This window comes from Agelaius phoeniceus, chromosome 9 (assembly GCF_051311805.1).
Source record: "Agelaius phoeniceus isolate bAgePho1 chromosome 9, bAgePho1.hap1, whole genome shotgun sequence".
Classification (NCBI taxonomy): Eukaryota; Metazoa; Chordata; class Aves; order Passeriformes; family Icteridae; genus Agelaius; species Agelaius phoeniceus.
The window spans coordinates 19,433,314-19,455,710 of NC_135273.1; the positions used below are offsets into that span (position 1 = coordinate 19,433,314).

The window sequence follows — 22,397 nt, forward strand, 5'->3', positions numbered from 1 at the left end:
CAACTTAATTACTGTTTCTAATCTCCCCTTTCATACAACACCAAATACCACCTCAATTCAACACTAGCCCTTTCAAAAAGCATTTTTCCTCAGACACAAAATCTACCCTCTGTGATTGTCCTGTGTTCCGTTTTAACTTCCAAGGTTGCATCTCGAGGGCCGTAAGACACAGGCCCATCTGTAATCATTCATTGAACCTGTGCCATCTTTTAGAGACTGAGTCACAACAGCTTCACATGGATGGGAAACAGTGTAGTCAGGCAAGCAAGAAGACTTACTTATCTTTAAAGATTCCAAAACATTTAATCAGACTATAAATCATTTAGACCCGAAGCTAAGTTTATTTGACCTTTTTAGGTGGTTTTTTTTGTTATGGTGTTTTTTTGGATTTTGGTTGGTGTAGTTTTTTGTGGGTTTCATTTTTTGTGGTTTCTGGTTTTTTTTTTTTTTTTTTTTTTTTTAGTTTTTCTTTCTTTCTTTTTTTTTTTTTTTTTTCAGGGAATAGAGGGATGGGTGGGGTGAGATGAGATTACCCAGCAGGTCTTTTCATCTCATACCATCCAATCTTCACATTCTACAAAAACAGGCATCCTTTTATTAGAATTACCTAGAAGGACTACATAGGACTATTTCCAATATAATTTTGCCCTCCCTCCTTTATATTTTGCTATCTCCTTTTGCTTCAATGCAGCAAATTATTGCACAGCTTTAAAAATTTGCAGAAGCAAACAGAAAAGCTTAATAAAAACATTTCACCAGTGTCAGGAGGCTAAATGCTGTTTTAACAAACAAACACTGACTTTGGGAATTCTAAAACAATACATGTATCAAAGGACAGCAAAGTAACATCATTCCTTCTGGATATTCTTTGAATTAAAAGGTAACAATCTCACATCTCTTTGCTTTTAATGTTAGTATAAAAAAATGTAAAAACACTTGTACAGTTTGCCTTTAACTAAAGGAACTATTTCTAAATTTTGTTTTTACCTTCAATTCCAAGACATTTCCCAGTTTCTCTAGAAAGCTTCATGGTATGTTAACACACTGATATTTTAAACCTAACATTGCCTTTTTGATTAAATGCAGCAGTTAAATCGCATTTAATAGACCATTAACATATCCTGAATTTTACAAATTATCTAAAAACTCTCATTCCCTCTTCCATGCTCAGTGATATTAGAGTAACATTAGTTTTCTAATTATCAACATCCTTGAGACTACATTAAGCTTGTTTTTTTTTGACAGTAAAAACCATTTGGTGTTGGTATTTAAAAAATATTCTTTAGAAATGAGAGAGGGAGCTCAGAGGTACTGTTTGTTCATCTTGGAATTCTGTACAGATTCAATTACATTTTTCTGTGTTACCTTTGAATAAAGAAATGTCCATCAAATTACAGAAGAAAAAAAATACAAGACTCCAAATGGTTCCTTTGATAGATGAGGTTTTAGAAATAAAACCCTAGCTAAGTTTTAGGAAGGTGAAGAAAAATGTAAGACTACAAGATTCTTTTTAAAGGGTCCACGAGATCTCATTTTTCTACAAGCCACCTTACCTGTACTCGTTTGTTTTTCCATAAGATACTGTAAGCCTCAAGAGAAAAGGGCAGGGGCCAATGATTAGTAATTAAAGTGATTACACTAAAACATGAGCTCATTCTAATGCAGCATGGAACTGGTCAGCACACCAAGTAGCGTTCAAGACACAGAAGCATGCAGAGAGAACGCAGTCCACGGTCCGAGTCCTGGAGACACCAAGGCAATCCAGTCATCTCATTTTTGTACCTGCCTGTACTGCAACAACTAATGAAGGTTATTTGGTGAATGCATTTATGCATCTTAGGCAACTATGAACAAAAGCCATCCCAAAAATCTGTGAAGACTGAGATTTATGTTCCTCCTCACTCCCACAGCAGAACCCAATGTTTACCTAGAATGCTTTCTACTGCAAAGGGAAACATTTCTTGTCTTTTTTTTTCTGTATAACTCTGCATAAATCTGCAAGACTTGAGCCTTTCAAACTATCACGTTCATACAACTATTTTTGTCTTAGACACAGGACAAGACTGGCATTTCTAAATGTTCTGTTCAGCTCTGTCTGGACTAAATAACATTAATAGAAGACAAAAATTAAAGCTACATTAAGTTTATGAACCAACATGGAAAACTGAGAACTGTTCTAAGTTAGTTTTTCAGGGCTACTATGCTTGATCCAAACCAAATAATCTGCATGCCTACAGTATTTCTTAGAAGTATTTTCTAGGGGAATTAGCAGGGACTAACACATTTTGTAAATCAGTTTGGCCCCACTGATCCCCCATTAGCATATACTGTGCTGGGACACATATTTTCAGTAGAAACATGAACAAAAGATGTTGAAAATACACAGCAATCTCCTTCAAAAAAAAACTTCAGAAAGCATTGAACTCTGTGGCCCTGTACCAAGTAACAAAGCTCAGAGATTCACCTTCACTAAAAAAAATGTTAAGGCATGCTGGGTCAAAAGACTCCTCAGGAATATGGAGGAGTTATGTCTATAATTAAGATCAACAGGCAAGACACACAACACTTCAGAGACAAATCTACACTTTTTAAGTTTCCTTTTTTCAAGTTTTCACTGTGAAGTCTTACCCAGGCCCTCCCACTCCCTTCCTCCAGAGGATGCTGTGATGGTGTCTGAGGTGTCTGAGGTGGCACTCACCAAGACAGTGAATGCTGCAGTAAAACAAGGGTCTAGCCTCCCAAGCCTGCCCCATCTGCAGCCACAACACTGCAAAGCAACCACGGCATGCACTGTCTCCAAAAGCCATGCTGTATCAAATGAGTGGAGGGAGATTTGCTGCACACAACATAACTATTCTCTCAGGTGGTGTTTACAAGAGAAGGAAGAGGGGAGTAATGTAAGAGGGGAGAAGGGAGAGAGCAACCTTCAGGTTCTTAAAGATCAATACCCTCTCTAACTGGTTCAGGGCTTTGGGCTGTTCCCCACTACTTAGCTCCAGTTTGTTGAGGAGACCTGAAGAAATCTGTGAAAGATAGGCAAATGCATGGTTTAAACAAAGCAAAATAAACCCAAAGAGAAGAATAACCTGGCAGAGAGCAAGGCTGCAGGGCACACTCCTGGCATGCACAGCAAAGAGACAGTACAGGCTAACTGCACAGAGCAGACACAAGACAGAGCATCTCTTAACCGAGATGAGAGCAGCCATCACTTGGGAAGGGCAGCCTTCCTCAATTCAGTCACCCTCCCTTCACACCTGTACACAGACCAACAAACCCTGGCTCCTGCAGGACATGAGCTTGATCTCTTTTAGCTTTCTGTGCACCAGCCTACCATCATCACAAACCCTGTGACTTTTCCACAGCAAGGGAAACAAGCACTCATTGGTTTATCATACAAGAAGTAAAGCCCTAAGCCTTATTAGGTTTCAGACTCCTACAACCAAGCCTTCAGTCTCTCAAAACAGTTCTATAATGGCTCTGAAATGTACGCTTACCCTATGCTGTCCCTTTTCTCAACTTACCAAAATACAAACAGAGTGGAAGCTATAAACTGTATATTCAGTGTTAAGTTGAAAGGTGGTTATTTCTTCTCTAGCACTTTTGCCCATCCTGTTGCTCTCAACAGCAGAATCAGACAAACTTTACTGACATTCTTCATATGGAATATAAAGAATATAGAAGTATATATGGAGTTCCTCAATAGGTCCTCTCCTCAATAAGAAATTACTACATTAATAATCATATAAGGTCACATAATGTTATTTGAAATACAGATTCCAGCTACTAAAAACTTCACTGTATTTATCAAGATGGTGGTGTTGAACAAAGCCAGAACTTCTACCCTCCAAAAACTGTACATTTAGGAAAAGGGAGATAAAGAAAAATCTATTTTGATTTAGCTGCTAATAGAGATGGCACTGATCATGTGAACTAAGGTGCTCACCACAGAATGCTGTCCCTTCTATAAGCCACCAAATTTTTTTCTACAAAAGCCAATTTCATGCTTTCATGCTGTTTCACCAGCCTCAAAAAGTTTCCCTTCCACACAGGAGGAACTGGACAAAAATATATCCCAAGAGCTCAGTATTGGACCTGTAGTGAATGAAGAATGATTAAAAGAAGCTGGAGAGAGAGCAGAAGACAGCAGATAACCAGACAATGACACCATCAGGTCCCAAAACTTGCTGGGGTTTTCTAGCCCACAGCACTGATGGCTGTTCCCAGAATCCACACTGTCTCACTTAGGCAGCAGTATCATTAAAAAGACTTGTCACTGGACTATCTGGACTTAATCCCATAGAATTAATGAACCTATGTCCATTTATGCAGTTAAACATGCTCTTTCAGTGAACTGGGACTTGTGGAAACGAAGAAATACAAGTGTGAAAACAAACAAAATAGAAATGAGCGCAAGCCAAAGACAGGAGCAGAACAGTCAACACAGTGCTGGGTCTTACCTTCTTCATGTTCGTTCCCATGTAGCTTTTAGGCTCTTCTTTAAACTGAGGCAACCTGAAATACAAAGAGCAAGCCAAAATACATAAGCTTATATGGATTAACAAGAAGGGGAAAGAAACAGGCTGGTCTTTCCAGTTATGCTGCAAATACTAACTCCCACAGGTTTACCACAGGTATACAAGCCTCTTTGTGAAGAAACCCATATTAGGTTTTCTTCACAAAGAGACTCTACTAATTTCTTTTCCTGCCAAAATCTGCCAAGGGAAAGAACTCACACAAGTATAGATGAGAGGTGCTTTGCACACTATTACTGCTAATGGCTGTTGTTCTATATTGATTTTCCTGCCATGTAAAGACCATTTATTTTCCTTCATTGTATGTTTTCAGCAGTGGACTATTTACATTTGTTCAAAACAGGTTTCTGTGATGCTGCTAGAAACCGCTGCTGAATCAGTGTCATCCACACCAGGACTCTTGCAGTGTACATGTTATTTATTACTAGTCATGGCAATTCTTCTCTTTGAATTTGTAGAAACCCCAGCAGTTATCCTCTGTTCAGCATCATATAAACACAACTGTGGAGGGCAGCAGATGTACATTAAGCCGAATCTTTGGAGATAAGCAGTTCTCATCTCAGAATGAGGTAGGCTGCTCTCACCTGTGCTACCAAACGACAGCATGTACAGCTCTACAATTCCACACACCCTGCTCTCTCTTCTTTACTGTTTCTTTACTACAGTTCTGTCTTTACTTGATGAGGATGTAAAAGTCTTAAGAGCACAGCTTTGGCTGTTTCATTTTCGGGAAAGCAAGACGGCCAAATCACCCCTGCAGTTGCTGCCTCTGCTTTGCAACTCTATCCCAATGTCCACAGGCACAGATGGTGATGGTGTCTCTGAGCCTTATCAAGAAGGACAGAGGAGACGATTACAGAGCAAGTAATGAAAAAGCACAAAGTAAAATTCACATATGCATTTGGAGAAAAAGTAATGTGGTTTCTCCTCTTTGAGGAGACTGATTCTCCTTTGCCCAACATTCATCTAGTGCACGATGCAGGACATACAGAGGAGAAGAAAACTGAGATCTCATTGGAACTGTGTGACAATGGGAAAAAAAATATGATGCAACTGTGTTTCATAAGCTGTCAGTTTCACCAAAATATTTTTCTACTAGAAGTATATATGTACCTGTAAAAATTTCCTTTTTACAATACCCAGGGAAAGTCTATGATTACTTCACTATTTGGAGAAACAGTTTTGAAGTTAATTAACTTACTTGAGTTTTAAAGAAGTCATCTTAATTACCTGAAGGGTGCTGAAAAGGGAAGAACATTTGTCCAAGACACACATTTCAAGTGTTTTAAATGTTCTTTGATGTGTGAGGTCAAAGCTCTCAGCTAAAAATCAGTGTGTGGGTATTCAACACCATTTCTGTTCTCTCTGCTAAAGAGAGCTATATTTTTTTAGAGCACCTTTTTTCCAGTGAAGTTTGCATTCTCTGTCCTGAAACTGGCTCTCTATCCTAAAGCTCTTCATTACTTGGCTGTCCATCTCTCCTCAAAGGACACCCTAAACCAGGCAACCATCCCTACCTCTGTCTCCCTGCAGTCTGACAGGGTCGGCCCTAGAGAAAAGTGCCAAATCCTTCATCCCCTTCCACCTCTAAATAATGACCATTTTGGATGATTTTTCTGAGGGTCCTTAAGTGGAAGTGTGGAATCTTTCTGTCCTTAGAGGGCCATCTCGGCAATGCTGAGGCAAACACAAGCAGGTTTACCTTGTGAAGAGCAGCTGCACCATGTCGACCAGAGTGTGCTCTGCAGATTTTCTCAATAACTCTGCGAAGACAAAAACAAATAACACAGGTGTCATTACTCAGTGTGATATTATCAAGAGGCTTCTTCAAGCAGACTCCCCTCCGAGTCTTGTTTACAGAGATTACGGCAAATTTATTAAAACCAGCTCCAACCCGGCGTTACTGCAAACGGACGCGGCATCACACGGTGGCGCTACACAGCTGGGGAACAGAGCAGTTCAAACTCATACAGCGAACACCCAACAAATCTTCCATGAAGTTGTAGGAAGACACAATAATATAAAGCTCAGCAGCTTTCCATGGATGCATGCTCTACAACAGAACTAGTTAATGCTGAGGAAACCTGATCAGTTTCTTGATGGCAGAAGGATGAGCAAACCTACCACTGAGCCTCATTTCGAAGCATATGCGGAAGCAGGACTGCATGATCTCACACACCGACTCATTGGTGAGGTGGGCTCCCACTGGGGTGAGCAGCAACGTCCTCAACACCTGCGAAGAACAGCACCCACATGTACCACTCTGCAATGATACTTGCACGCATTCCCAAGAGGAGGCTGGTTTCCTCAAGAAAGACTGTCATGAGCAGAAAACCTAAGGAGGCTTCTCCTGGAGTAATTTCAAACTGAACACTGTGCTCAAGAAGCCAATTATGAGACAAGAATTATCTGACCCACTTCTAAAAGGGGTCTGATACACTGCATGCTACCCAATATTTAAATTCAGGAGCTAGTTATCTGCTCAGAAGTACACAGACCAAAGAGGTTTACAGTCCATAGTTTTGACTCTACAAAAAACTTTTCTCAAAAATAAGTCTGAGAGCTCCATATTCTTAATTAACTCCCCCAACACAGACCATGCAGAAGGTAGGATTACCAACACTACCACATTATCAAGCCCATAATTTTAAAATAATTTATTTTAGGCTTTTAACTATTTTCATTTGGAAAGCTTTTACTACAGGTATATGAGCCATTTGTTTAAAAATAAAGTCTGTCACTAAGCTCCTGCAGAGTCAAAACATTGCTTCCTCCTCTTCATCTCTATGTAACAGGATATGTTCCACAACAGGCAGCAACCATTATGGTAATTACCATTTCTCTCATCTTACCTGTAGGATTTTCATCAAGACAACCTCATCGCTTGCATGATCTGTGCCCACAAATCGAGCATGGGTGACAGCATCTGCCATGTTCTCCATCCCCTCTGCTGTGCCCTCATGGCTGGGATCTGAGTAACAGAGTAAGAGATGTGTCACAGAACAGCCATCTACAGTCTACCACCTCTGTGGGGAGACATCTACATAGAGATATTGTGTATTCAGCTTTCTCATTTTATGTGACTTGCACTGAGTTGACCTGACAAGAACATAACTCACCTCCCATTAATAGAAAGGCTTTATAACTAGGAGCTTTCAGAAAGATGTATCAAGAATCTACTTACATTTGCAAAAAAAATATAACTTAACAAAGAAAATAATTACGATTCTGTTGTTACCGGTTCTCTATGTTTTAGAAGTTAACTTCTAAGACTGTGTCCTGTTCCCTACAATACAGCACAATCAGCTATTAAATGCATTCAGGTTCTCCTTGGGAATAAAGAAAAAATAGCTCTTAAATATAGGGGACCTAAAATTTACTCTCATGAGAAGAAAATGCCAAACAGGTTCCACTAAATTGAGAAGGGAAAATTGTCTCTTGTTCTACATCCCTCTCAAGGAACGAGAGCTGGGAAGGAACAGACCAGCAGCTTTCCCCAGAGAAAACAGCAGACAGACACAATCACAGTTTCGATATCAGAGTTGCAGGCCTCCCACTCCAATCATTCATCAAGGCTCCTTCTCTCCATTTCAGTCTTTTGCAGCTACAAACAATGGTGCAGTTGAGAGAATGTTTAGGATGAGATTGTTGCCAGTAACTGTATCTCATGCTACATTACAGTGGCTTCAGAAAAGCTGCCTCTGGCTTTGATTTCATTCTCACTTAGACAATACGGCACTGGGCAAGAATCTTGATACCCTTCTACCTAAACAGTCATTAGGAAAGAAAGGAGACAACCTAAACATTGCTTAATACCTCATTAATTGGCAATGGGGCCTCCTGAAGTCCAGCAACAATGATGCTGACAGAGGAACCAAGCAAGACCTTTTAAGCTTTGCAGAGAAGCTTTGCAGATTCCCTCTTTGACTCCAGTAACATTCATATCTAGGAAGGACTATAAGCCCTTGGTGTTAAAGAAAGCTGCCCTTATTGTGGTCCAGAGACAGCAGCCCTCTACCATACTCCTATCCTGAGTGGCTGCAGGGTAAGAAATTTCTTATAGTTGCATAAAAGTGAAATGGCACCAGTGTACTTTAGAATCACATAAATCAGCATAGGAGCAGCACTTTGCCATTGCCATCTCTTGCACATACCTTTTCAGAACAGAGCTGGTTTACTTTTGACATTGTTCACACACACAGAGAAATCTTGCACAGTTTAGAGCGAGTTCCTCTCCTAGTTTGCCAAACAAACTTCACTGAGCTTTTAAGAAGGCTGTTCTAAAACCAGTCGGTCGCTTTTCACTCAGTTTAGCAGCAGCACACAACAGGATACAAAACTGGAAGCATTAGGTAAGAAGTCTGGCTGCCAAAAGCAGTCCTCTGCACACCTTCAATAACGGCTTATAATCCAGCGAGAAGCTACTACTCTTCTACCAGAGGCAATAAAATCAGTCATAGGTTGGTGAGTCATGCACTCTTACTCATGGAAGTAATAGCATAGATCACCAAAGGTGATGTAGGCTCATTCTGAATTGTCTTAATTAAATTAGGCAAAGACCAGTGGTGTTACAATGCCAGCACCTATATGAGCATTACTGTTAACCAACCTCAACAACCACAGTGGAAAGCAGCCCAGTGGGAATCAAGACAAAAAAGCAACTTGCTGCAGAAAAGTCTCCCACAGGCAGCACACAGAGATTTCACTTCATTGTCACCTTTTCCAGGAGATGTGAGTTACTCTGGTCTTAGAGATCTATTTAATCATAGTTATGGATAAACAGTCTGTGTGAAAAGAAAATGCAAGCAAGTTGTGCACATCCTTCTTTAACAGATCTGTGAGTACTGCTTCACTGTTCTAGCCCCTACCTTCAACGCCTCTCTCCCAGCACACATCACGCCTGACTACTTCAGTTCTGGCTCCCTGGAACAGCACTACAAATTCAGGTCAATTTATAAAGCCTCTTGAGTTCAATTAAAAGCACAGATACTTCTACTTTGCAGAAACAATATACAGACAAAAATCTTTGTTCCCTTGTGAGAAAACAGTACAGAAAGATGTATCGATGCCTGCTCAGAATCACTAACAAGAAGTTTGAGCGAGCAACAATAACAGTTTGAAAATTGCCATCTACAATGCAAAGATCTAGACACCCCATCTAGATACACACAATTCATACCAGGTGCAGTCTTACAACAGGTGGGCAAAAGAACAAAGAGAAATCAGAAAATCCAGGCTCTGAACCAGAGGGAATTCAGGAAAGCCAGAAGCCTGCTCAGTAACACCTTTAATAGAACTAAAATAAATCACCAAGGAGACAGAAAAGGTGGAGGGGAGAACAAGCCTTAAACTACTTAAACAGCAAGTCCTCTCACTGGAAGCTGAGCAACAGCTACTTCCTTACAGATATATAGTTTCCAGGAACATCAGGGAAAACTAACTTTAGAAATGGAGTCAAAAGTTGCTGTGGACAATAAAAAGAGCACGTACTTTTTCTGAGAGAAATACAGAAAAACCTAATTCTGAAATTTAGCCACTAGTCTTCCTATAGCTAAGGTTTAAGCTCATCCAGCAGGCTGACAGCTCACTAGCTACTGCAAAACTGCTGAGCAAGGAAATAACTAATCTGAGGGATACAAATCAATAGGAGTTTAGTATTACCACACAGTTTTCTAGTACTTTAAAAGTTATTGTGTAATTTATCAACTAAAAGTCTTGTAGAAGAAGTACTTAGAGCAGAAGATGATCACTGTAATGCTAACTATTCCAGCTAAAATACACACATGGTGAATATCGAGTGATTTTATCTAACTGAGCTGTGATTGCACACTATATCATTAGTGAATTTGCAATTCAAACTACCAGAGATCAGAAGTCTTAAACTCTACTCAGGAATTATTCTTTTCTAACTGGTTTTAAAACATACCCCTGAGAAATACTGGCCTAAAAAGGAGACAGATAACCACCTGACATGTGAAAGAATAAAAAACCAATAAGACTGCACAAGGATTAGCAATGAAATACTTTGAAAATGGGAAAAGAAAGCCATTTTAAACAAAGATATTTATCAGAGGAGTTTGGCCCTTTCACTGCACCCTAGTTTTCAACCCAGTGTGAACAGCAAAAACCAGCCACTCAGAGAACAGACATTGCTACTGTCACTTTTTAAAGAAGTGCTGGCTTTACCTGTCATTATGCAGCCCCAAAACACACTATAATATCTGCCACACTGCAACTTGCCTACCATGGTTATGCCAGCTTTCTTCTCTCTTGCTCTGTATAGTTTGAGACAGATTTGTACATTAAGAATAGTTTTAAGCATTTCCTATGTTTAGGCAAGCAGTCTTTAGACTACTTTTAGTCTCATATTACAAAAAGAAATTATAATACCAAAAAGCTTTTATTTAACAATACAACCTAGCCAGATGTTCAGCCAGCACCATTAATCCCAGCCTAACTGGTATCTGGAGCAGCACAAAGGACAAGGCTGCTCTGAATGTCACCTGAAGCAACAACGAAGGTCTTGGATTACAGGTTCTGCCCCAGAAAAAAAGCCAGGCAGAGAGTCTTCCACTGCCTACTACAAAGACACACAATCACCAACAGGTACAGGGATGCACTCCTGTTGGAGTGACCCAATTAATATTCTAAACAACAGGTAGCTAGAGAAAGGCTATAAATTCTAAACTCCATTTTTTCCTGTTTCTGCCTCAAATCAAGCATTTGTAGCCAGCTGCCTGTGCAGACATTGCCTGGACATGTGATATAGGTCATAAAAGCCCAGAAGAAGAGTCCATCCCTAACTGTAATGCTGAAAGTCATATATTTTGCATTATTGCTTAATTCTTCAGGGGGACAGGTTTTACAGGCTTATTTTTTAAAATTTCTTTATTGTCCTAGAAACTTCTGTCATTATTGCATCATTCTAGTTATATTATTGTACTTAATTATATCAAACACTACTCACTAACTGAAGTCTTCATACACTAGATTTTCATCCAACACCTCAATCTTTTTTCCTGCAAGTCTCTATTTTTGCTCATTTTAGTTTTGTGTCTTTCCTGCAAAAGTGATTTGCATGGACATAAAGCCCCTTTCTTTCCCTAACTACCTTCAGCCTATCTCTAAAGAACTAAATATTTAAAACAACCAAAAATTCAAAGTATTCCCTTACAATGTAAAGGAGAAAAAGAACTGAGAGATCTGAACTCAGGGGGAAGGAAGACTAATAAAATTATTTTCCTTAAGTGAGACTATATATAAACAAACACGGATAACAGGTTTTGCAATTCACAGAGGTATGATCACAAAGTACTAACAGAACTTACAGAGAAAAATCGAGTACCACTAACAACAGGGTGACACATTGATGGCAGACAGAAAGTCAGCTAATGAGTTACAAGCCAGCTGAGCCACGGGAACTGACCACATGCACATTATTAGTCCTTCACAGATACAAAGAAAAATGTGCAAATTTGAAAGTTTGATCAGCAGCAATACAGTCTCTGCCATGACAATTGTGGAAAGTGAAGAGTACTGGCACACCACTGGACAAGGTCTGGGACCGGGCAAAAAATCATCCTCACTCTAGAGCAGAAATATTAGTCCACAAAACTAAATAAATCCTACTGTGTTTCTACATGTTACAACACTGTAATCTAAGCTGGTATTCTTCCCTCCCTAGCCCTTTTGCTTGGAGGACATTACAAAGCAGCTGGTGACCAGCACAGTCCTGCAGCAGGCCCTAAGCACACACAGCAGTCAGGGCAGAGCAGAGGCTTTGGCTCTGTCTCCAGACACAGCTGTAGGAGCATGAAAGATCAGCCAGTAAGATATTAAGAAACTGCAGATGCTGATTTCCCCAGTGTTAATGACAATTTTCTTATTTCCCTAATCTCCATATTAAGACTGCAAGCATGTATCCTGGCCAAAGACACAGCTCACAGAGATGCATTTGGCTGGCATTTTGGTAAATCCCACCAAGTCACATAACATACCTATTAGTGCATATGAGAGGAACTTATTCACAGAGGTGAGTGCCAACCCAGTTATGGGGCCTGTAGTGTCTTCAGAACGGATTACTTCCAGAAAAGGCCGAAGAAAGACATTCGGTTCAATTTCAGATAGCTCTGTAAAATAAAAATAATTTTAAAAAGACAATTAGACTTGATTTATTAGGATTCATTTTCTCTTTAAGAATACACATTTTTCATCACAGAGGGAAAAAAGCCTGCTCTAGGTTAGTTTCAGAAGGCTGGTGGGAAGGTCACACGCACACAAACACACACATAGGTATATGTGTATATTTTAAATGCAATGCTTTGTAAAGATCACTTTCTTGCGATCTTCAAAACAGCTTTCTGGAGCCTTCTAAAATCTGATTGTAGAAACACTCTGTAAACGCCACAGAGGCCACTGCTGCCTAAATTTATGCTTTAACTCATTGGCAGATGTAGCTTCATTTTCCTATTACTCTTGGAACTGTGTGAAGCCTTGAACTCTATAGACTCTGTCCCACCTTCTGCCACCCCTGTAACATCCTATTACAGATAAAACTCCACACTAATCACATGCAAAGTACAAATGTACAACCAGGTTCATTGGACCTCTTGCAGCTCCTTGCCTGAATACAAACTGCATTACTACAATACTAAATGTTTGCTTGGCAAAGACAGGAAAACCTCACAAGATACCCTAACTTAAAAACTCTTCTGTCTTGCTCTCAAAGTAGCTGTATAAGCCTCTCAACCAAACAATTAAAAAGGGCACTCCTCTACTTGCTTTTTGGCCAGCAAGGACCCACTCTAAAGCTGCAGTACAAGAAGGCACTGAGCTATTGAGCTGGAGAAAAAACAACTAACAAGCTTCCTGAACTTTCCAAGATGATCAAGAGACGCTTTGGGAATGGAAAAGAAATACAGAAGAGAATAACCAGAACTAGGAAAATTGACCAAGAAAAACAAACAAAAACCCAAAACAAAACAAAAACCAAGCCCAACCAAATAAAGCAGAAGGAATCAAGATAAGAGGAGCCCTGAGGGAGATTTAGGAGAAAAAGCATTAAAAACAGGTGAAGGCAACCACAAGACATCTAGTACATAGGCACAGAGGAATGCATTAGAAGTAACTTGAATAATTTTGAGACTGGAAGTATTTAAGTACAACACTTGGCTCAACTTGCTGAAACATACTTTTTATTCCTAATAAAAGTTAACAAGTCTAATGGCTAATAGTGTCACAGGATCACTGGCATTTATACCCTTAATAAAATAATCAAATATTGAACTTATCTGTCATATGAGCTTCTTTGAGGCAGGGAGAAAAAAAGACTGCAATTCCTGAATCCTTCAACAAGCTTCTGCTTTTCTCTCTACCAATTTTCTAGCAAGAGACATTTCTCAGTGTTTTAACTAGAAAACACAGGATGGTTCTCTACTTAAGTAACCAGTTTCAGCTCTGGGGGAAAAAAACAACCAAACAAAAAACCCATCCGAAAACCCACCAAACCTGCAAGCATGACTTCAGCCAAGGGTATTACAAGAGGAAACACTGAATAACTATCCACAAAGAGAACAAAATTTCACAAGGGACTCCTTAAAGCAGCCTTCCTTTGAAATCTACTCAAAGCCAGAAAAAAATTATATTAAAACATTACTGAGAATTAAATGAAGAGCCTGGTCTGCTTTGGGAACCAGCTGGAAAGCACTTCCCATTCTTTTCACACAGGTCCTTTCAACAAAATTTCAGAGAAGCAAGTGGAGACCAGCATCAGCACAACACTCAGTAATGCTCAGCTAGCTTAAAGCAGTGCATGGAAATGGAGAAGATGGGAAAGAGTATCTTAAGTAATGTATCAAAAAGCCTACTCTTCAGGCTGGCAATTTTAATGAGGACACAATTCCTCTGAGACCACAGTGCTTTCCTTCATTCTTCCCATGGATTATTTGCACTTAGACACACATGTCTATAATGATATTTAATCAACTAATTCATGTTTAAGCACCTAACTCCCATTTCAGCACTCCCATCCAGCCATTCTGGCACTTCAGCAAACAAACTGCATCAGACCTCTGGTGTCCTTTTTCTCCTGAAGTGCAGGAGCAGGTCCCTCTCAGACGAGTTTTCTTATTGTTAGCACACTGTTGGCACATTCCTGATCTAAAATGCTCACATAAGCTGCTTTCTCTGGCAATTCAACTCTTCACTCCTGAATGACTCTTATCAGGATCGGCTATGTGTTCCGAATCAGAGTAAATGAACAAGAAAAAATTGTTTATGACAAGTTATTTCAACATCATTTGTCCCGAGGACAGGCAACTGCAACCCAAACCACATGACCTGGGCTCCTCTTATGCAGCAGCTGTTGGCCTTTGACGCCCAGCCTTCAGAAAGGCTGTCTGAGCTGGATCCCACGCACCTCTCCAGCGAGGCGAGCCCAGACAACAGCAATGCTTTGAGCATGCAGCACCATGCTCCCTGCTTGTAAACTGAGCTGCACAATGAACAGACATTCTCTTTTCTAAAGGTGAGAGAAAGACCAAGGTAACACTGTAACAGAGTAGAAATCCAGCTTTCCGGACTCTTGCCTTAGGGCTCAATCAGTTCATGCCACAGAAAATTGAAGTCTCAGCAAGTGCTTCCTGGGTCATCCTCAAAACCACTTTCTGCAAACACTGCCATTCTGGCCTACATGACATGCTCTTTATTCTCAGTTCGCTCAACAAACACCAAAAACATTTTGTCGTTTCACTCAAAGGATGAGAAGCCCCTGCAATCTGGATCAGCAAGTCAGACTGAATATGTCCCAAGAAAAAACGGCAAAATGGTACTTGCCTTTTAAAACCATCCTAAAGTACGGAGTGGTCACACTTTCTGGATTTTCATAAACATTTTAACTGCTGAAATAAGTATTGGCTTAATTTCAGCTAGGTCAAAATGCAGGATTGCTGGGAAATGAGAAGTTATTTTGAGTTAGTCCTGTGATTATCAGCTGTTTAATTTAGAAGTTAACAAATCTAGCAAACAGAATTATAGTAACTTGTTCCTCTAAAAATCTTCAGAGCTTGAATTTGCTTTACATAGAGTCCCTAGGTAACAGGCACAGAACAGTATATGCATACTGGTTGTAGGTGCCCCGGCAAAACTGCAACTACAGCAGCTCTACAGCTGATAAACAGAGGAGGAGCATGTTTTTCACCACTCTAAAAACAAATTCTCCAGACTGACTGGAACACATGCCACTCTGCACCTGAGCTAAAAGACACACCCTGACTTCCAGCTAGCAAATTTACTCCAACTCTGACATTTAACCCCAGACAAAAACAGCCAATTAATGCTGGATGACAAGTACAAAAAAGCTATGTTATAAATGAACCACACTCATTTGTTCCTGAGTGTATGTTCTGCTCCACACAGCCCTGGTACAGGCAGTGTTTCAAGTGAAAAGAATCCTCTACCATCTCTCCCCTACAATGGGGTCTTAGTTGCTCTCATTTTGTTTTTCTTGCAATATCTAGACCAGCCCTTGCAACACAGGGCAGTTGGTAGCACATTTGTAGATATTTTCTGATCTGAAAGGAGAACAGATTGCCACCTATACAGTCTGTATAGTGCAGCTACTGTTATGAGAGAAAGCTCTAGTTTTCCTTCCTGAAAATAATGCCAATGTCCACTAAACTTCATAAACAAGTGGTCATCAAAAGCCACCGAATATTCTCTCCAGGTTCCCCACAGTATCATCGTCTTATCCTAATCTAAGCTCTTAATAGATAAAGAAAACAGGATTCTGCCAGCTAAGGAGAAGCTGAGGAGCCAGAAGCTTACATCCTAGTTTCTAAAACACATAAATACCGTGGGGATTGTGCAACACAGTATACATACCGTAGGGATGTGTGGAAGCAAGCTTTGTGCATCTCTGAAACCAATACTTCATTATAATAAATGGTAACAAAAGCTTTGCAAACAATAAACATTAACACAGTCTGAAAATCAAGGATATTCCAGCCAATGAAGGAGAAGTATGAATTAACTACAATCCTTTTCTATGGATGTCTGTAAAATATACTCTTCAAAGCTAATGCCCTGTGAATTAAAGTGGTCATTCAGGGGCCCCAACCCACCAAACCAAGAGAGAAACAGTGCCATTCACAGCCACACATGAATGCAAAGCTGGAATTACAAATGCAGTTTGACAAGGGGAACCCAGAGATGTCAAGGCTGTTCTGTTTGCCTAATTTCATTACAATGGCACAAATGCTTTCATTTGTCACACTCCAGCTTCATGTGTTTATCTCCCTTTCATTAAACATGACTTTAACAAATGATTGTTCCACAGTGCCAAGATCTCAAGCACCCCTCAGAACTGAGATTTTTATTTTGGGGAAGCATGACATAATGCATACTGAGCATTTGACTCTTCACATCCTTTAGTTAGGGCAACATAAACTCAACTAAAACACTGTCTTCTATGGAATTACTTATTATATTTCCCTACCAGTGAAGCAGAAGCACTGACAATACCACCAGTGTGTGCCATTAGTTATAAGGAGTTTCATCTGATGCTGTGCTTCAAATTCAGCTGCTCTCACTGACCATTAAAATTTCCTGGGCATTTTTTCATAAGCAGGAACTTGCTAAAGTATCTTCAGCCAAAACTTCACTGTAAACTCCAGCTGTGTCTCCGCTGTTCCCAAAGTACTTTTCACCCAGCTGTAGTACTCTGTTCTAGAGTGGTATTACAAGCACAAGCTACTCACTTCAATCACAAGGAAAGCAAATGCCATCAGCAGAAGTATGGAAGTACACAGGAGGCAAAGTTCCACGGTTTCTATTTGGATGGACTTAAAAGTACAGACATGAGTACTTGCTCCACCTTGAATTTCTAGCACCAGTCATGAAGACTGCTGAGTGTCGAGATATGACGTCATTTCAAAAGCTGAAGCTGTTTAATTCTGTTTTTATTTCTTAGCACTGAGGAGATAGCAGAGACAAATATCTTGACAAACTTTTTTCTGAGCTATGGTTGACATGTACTGGTCAGAGGTTGCAATCAAAAGACTGCTTCAAAATAAGAACAGCTCTTAACGTGAGCTGAGGGGTAATTTAGCACAGTAAGGTTGAAGGTCATCAGGAGCAGACCTTGCTTCAAATCCTAGACTATTTCCTCCCATCCCATGACCTGAACAACTCTAAGAAGACATGACTAATTCTGATGAAAGGCAAAAAAATCAAGTAACTATATAGTAAAAGCCTCCCATCTCCAAACTGCTCTCTCATGAGTGTATCTTTTGCCAGTGTGAAGAGTAATAAGGGTAATTTCAATGCTAATCCATCCTTGTTTTCATGAAACCCTTTCTCCTACTTCATAGTAGAGGATAAGCATTAGAGCACCACTTGATTTTGCCAGCCCATTTCACAGTAAGATTATTTACATATGCTAGAAATAAGCAAATTCAGAACTGCTTGAATACTTTTTTATCTCCCTTACAGGAAGGCTGATTGAGGGAAAGGAGATAGGGTAATACAGCTGATCTAAGCCTCTGTTAGGTTTTGGAATATACCACTAGTTTTGTGGCTTTTACAAACAGACAAAAGCTCTAAACTGTTAATGATAATTGTAATGGCACTTAATTCTACTCCAGAAAACTGAACTCCCCAATGACTCTACAAAAACTGACTTGAGATTTTACCCATTCTTGAAGCATTTTTCTCCCATGGGTGGAAGTTACTTAGCCTGAAGCTCAGTAAGCTAAACTGCTTAAAAGTTTCACAGGTAACTGAAACTTAACATCCACTTAAAAACTCCAACAAAACAAAACCATCCCATTAAAAAAAGGCAAATAAAATGAAGGCAAGCTTCACTTTTTGTCTGTTCAGAACCAGATGAAACTGTTTCAAAAGATTCTTGCAGAAAATCACCATACCTATGATAACAGCCAGTTTTTGTGACAGACCTGCACCAGGTCTGAAGTTCAGAACCCACAGGCACTCCTCCAAGCCAATGACACTACACTCAACTCAAATGAAACTACTAAACTAAAATAAACCAAATCAAAAAGCAGCCATCCCATGACAAATTCATCTGCCCTTGACCAAATGCTGATAGTTATTGATCTTGCTGCAGTTGTGAATTAGAGCCAGGTTTCCCAAGGTTCCCTCCTAATACGAGGAAGAGAGCGTGGCCAGTCTAACAAGACAGACCAGGCTAAATGAAACCTGTGGGGAATTGCCCATTGCCAAGTCCAAAGGATGGACTTAGCTGCTCATCTTACTGACAGTACAAGTTTGATGTATGTCAAGTTTAAGCACTCTTTCTCCTCTCTAAAAGAAATTGGTACATGTTGAATAAAGAGCAATTAGATTGTGACACTCTACAGAACTCAATTCAGTCACTGGACTTGCTTCACTATGATATTTTACACATCTTGCACAGTACCAGGCCCAAGCTAAGTAGGCAATTTAAAAGCCCAGGAGAAATTAAAACTCCTTCCCTGGTATTTTAAAGCACAGTAATTCTCCACAGCTTTGTGTGTCTACCACGCTATGAATAGAGCTCTCATTGCAAATTCACCATGTTGTGAAAAGGAAAACTTCACTATTTCTAGGAGGCTGGAGAAAAAGATTACAGTTTTATCATCAATTAGCTGTCTGGATGTTACTCCATTCTGTTTACCCTTTCCTCAAGGGAGGCCAATGAGTGCCAAGGGGAAAAATTAAAAGGAAATTGAAGAACAAGAAATCCCAAACAAGCCAAGACATTTCTTGTGTTGCCAGAGAATCAAAAATGCATCAGTGAGACAGACAAAATCCAAAGAATGAAATGAAGAAAAGCCTGATGACCCAAGAGGAAAGAATCTTTTAATGACAAAAATCTCTCTCAAAGGTTCAATGTACCTTGCTGTTATGATTTACACAAATTCTTCTATTCAACCTGAACTAATCTAGGAGACATTGTGCTTTGCCATATTAACCAAAAACTCCCAGGTGCTCCTGGCAAAATACAATCGCCCAGAGCTCAGGAGCCCACACACCAGGTGACCACAGAACAAAATGGGAGACTTGAGGAAAGCAGAATGCAAAACATCACAGGGATATTAGTTTTCAACCTAGAGGAGTGGAACAGAAGCAAAAGGAAGAAGAGTCCAGCCTGCTGGCAGTCAACACAACCATTACCTTAAGACATACAAACAGTAAAAATAAAAACATTAAGCAACCTTCTCCCGCCCCCCCCCCCAGCAATAATTGAAGCAATCAGTAATCCTTGCACACACACGTGTGCCAAAATTTTGATGCTACATGCATTAAACAGCAGCTTGATTCCTATAATAATGACAACAGGTGAGCATTATGTTCTTCCAAATGGACTAGGGAAAGAAATTAATTTCTGCATACTGCAATGTGCTAGAGCAAACCACTGATACAAGGTCCTGATGATACATGAAATGAAACAAAATCCTGCGTTTTAACACTTTTGACTTTTTTGGTTAGTTTTTGCATCTGAAGAGATCTGTGAATGGTATTCAACTTCAGTGATCACAAAGTAGGATGTATCTTGAGACAGGCATCATGGAAACAATGTTATATCAATCCCCAACTCCATTAAATACATTTTTTTTCATGCTCTGGAATAATTTATCTGCTGTAAAACAATAAAATGTCTGTGAAGAAGCAAAATGGCCTAAAATCCACGTAAAGAAATAGAATACAGGTTACAGTCTCTAAGAAAGTGTCAAACTGATCTATTTTAGTCTATTACTAACATTTTTGATCTAGTACATGCCCATGGCAGAAGAAACCACTTCTGAGTGGCTCAGAAGTTCAGCTGAGTGATCCTGATAAAGGCCATCAGTGACTCCATGCTGCCCAGCAGGACTGATGTAAAAGCGACAGCGCAGCGCAAACTTCAACTCCTTCAGACAAACAGGGCTGCTGGCTCAAGCCAGCCCCCAGCTCCTCACTCCCTCTCTTCTTCCCCTAGGGCACAACACAGCCTGGCTCTCCAACTGGAATACACAACACACACTGAACAGGTCACCACACACAACCCTGCTTTAACCACTCACCCCTTGCATTTCTGCTGCCATGACCTCTGGGATGGAACCATTATACTCCAACAGCACTTATTCCCAAAACTCAGTAAAAAGCCAAAGACAGAAGAATTTCCTTTTGATTTTCAATCCTAGACCTACAGAATTTGCTCTGACAGGATGTAAGCACATACATAAATAAACTGACCATCAAGGGGCAGCAAGGCCCTTGATCACAGACAGGCAAATCAGTCTCCTCAGCCTCTCCCACTCATCTCCCCTTCATGCCCTTGGGCAAGTCACTTCATCTCTGCTTCAACTCCTCATATGAAAAGGGAACATATTTGGCCTTAAGTGCTGTGCCATAGGATTACCTGGAAATTATATCAAAAAACCCAGCAATACCAGTCCAATAAAAGCTTCCCACCCTATCCTTCCAAAATCAAAAGTTAACTAAGACTCTTAGTTAAAACAGTTATTTTTCAAGTTAATATTTAAGTTAGGGAAATATTATATGCACTGTATAACACAAGTTGAAGTCAAAATTATATTTACAGTTTATCACACAGAAGAACAGCAGCTGAGCTTATAAAATATCAAGGAGATTCACAGTGCAAACTGGAGAAAAAACTCTGCAGCACTTAGCCACTCACTTTTGGGTGTCAGTGTTAAAGAACTTGATTTTTAAAAAAGCTACCTAATTTTCAGAAGAGCTAAGGAATGAGGGGAAGAAAATATATATCTTTTTCAAAAGAGCAGCAGTTAAACTGCTAGTAAATTCTCATAGTCTTGTCAGAATGAAATCACTTGACACACAACAGCATTTTCAGCTTTGAGAGCACTGCTCAAAAGCAAAAAGTGACTCTAGGTAACAGTAGGAGTTTAAGGGCCCTTCCAAAAACTTGGGATGAAATCCCAAAGCCCTGGGAGAGCAAGGCGAGCACCTGTTTTCCTGAACAGTCGATTTTTTTATGCTGCATACTTTACACAGAAGCTGCATTATTCTGGAGAAGCTGCATTCCAGCCAAAAGTGCACAGTTAATGTTTTTTGCAGCCCCCAGCTTCCAGTGATGGATGACCATTTTATAATGAAATACTTTATGCTCAATCAACTTACAAATAACGGATGTTTTATCACACTGAATTAAAAAGAATGTTTTTAACAAAAAAAAAAGAAAAAGAAAAAAAAGAAACAAAAAAGAAAGAAAGCAGCAGGAGTGGATCAGTGATAAGCAGAGGGAAAAGTTATTCCTCTTAAGAGTGGGTAAAAACATCCAGATAATGGTTCACTTTAACTTTTTCATGGCTCTCCAATAACATGTGGAAATGATGCACAAGGTAGTATTTGCCCTGAAAACACCTACACATAAGCTCTGTTCCAGACCATTGAGACATCAGACTTTTTGGCTTCTACAAAAATTATTTGATTGCATAACATCTCAATTAGGTTTCCAAAAACCTAAGGCTAATAAATAAGCACTGTTTGAAGATAAACCTTTTAAAATACTCTAATCTCTCATGCTCACTCAGCATCACCAAACTCATTTCTAGTGGGAACACAGGGCTTTCCCCTCCTGCACTCCCACCTGTCAATGCTCAGCAATAACCAGAGAAGTAAATGCCCTGTACTCAAAGGCTACTGCAATTTCTAAATCAAGTTTTAGAATCAAACATCCAAACTCAACTGATAATCATGAGTCAGTGTTATACTGTTATACCACAAATGTTACTGTTTTTACACACTATAAGTCAAGAAACCCCAGACCTGCAGGGCCATATGTGAATCAACACAAGTTCTTTAAAATGCCAGCAGCAGAAGCATTCCTTGTCCCTTTTCTCC

At 39.8% G+C, this 22,397-nt stretch overlaps 1 protein-coding gene across 5 annotated transcripts in view; it reads right to left on the bottom strand.

Moving 5' to 3' along the window:
- Positions 1–22,397, bottom strand: part of GBF1 (golgi brefeldin A resistant guanine nucleotide exchange factor 1) — a 98,633-nt gene that overhangs the window by 30,351 nt on the left and 45,885 nt on the right. For 2 of the 5 annotated variants that reach the window (XM_077183133.1, XM_054637209.2), the window contains exons 4-10: positions 12,530–12,661; positions 7,385–7,503; positions 6,657–6,765; positions 6,235–6,295; positions 4,458–4,512; positions 2,949–3,023; positions 1,554–1,589 (exon numbers count right to left, since the gene is read on the bottom strand). In XM_077183133.1, coding sequence (XP_077039248.1) covers positions 1,554–1,589; positions 2,949–3,023; positions 4,458–4,512; positions 6,235–6,295; positions 6,657–6,765; positions 7,385–7,503; positions 12,530–12,661 — 587 coding nt within the window. The remainder of the gene's footprint in view (positions 1–1,553; positions 1,590–2,948; positions 3,024–4,457; positions 4,513–6,234; positions 6,296–6,656; positions 6,766–7,384; positions 7,504–12,529; positions 12,662–22,397) is intronic. The other 3 variants (XM_054637211.2, XM_054637207.2, XM_054637205.2) reach the window with 2 other exon arrangements.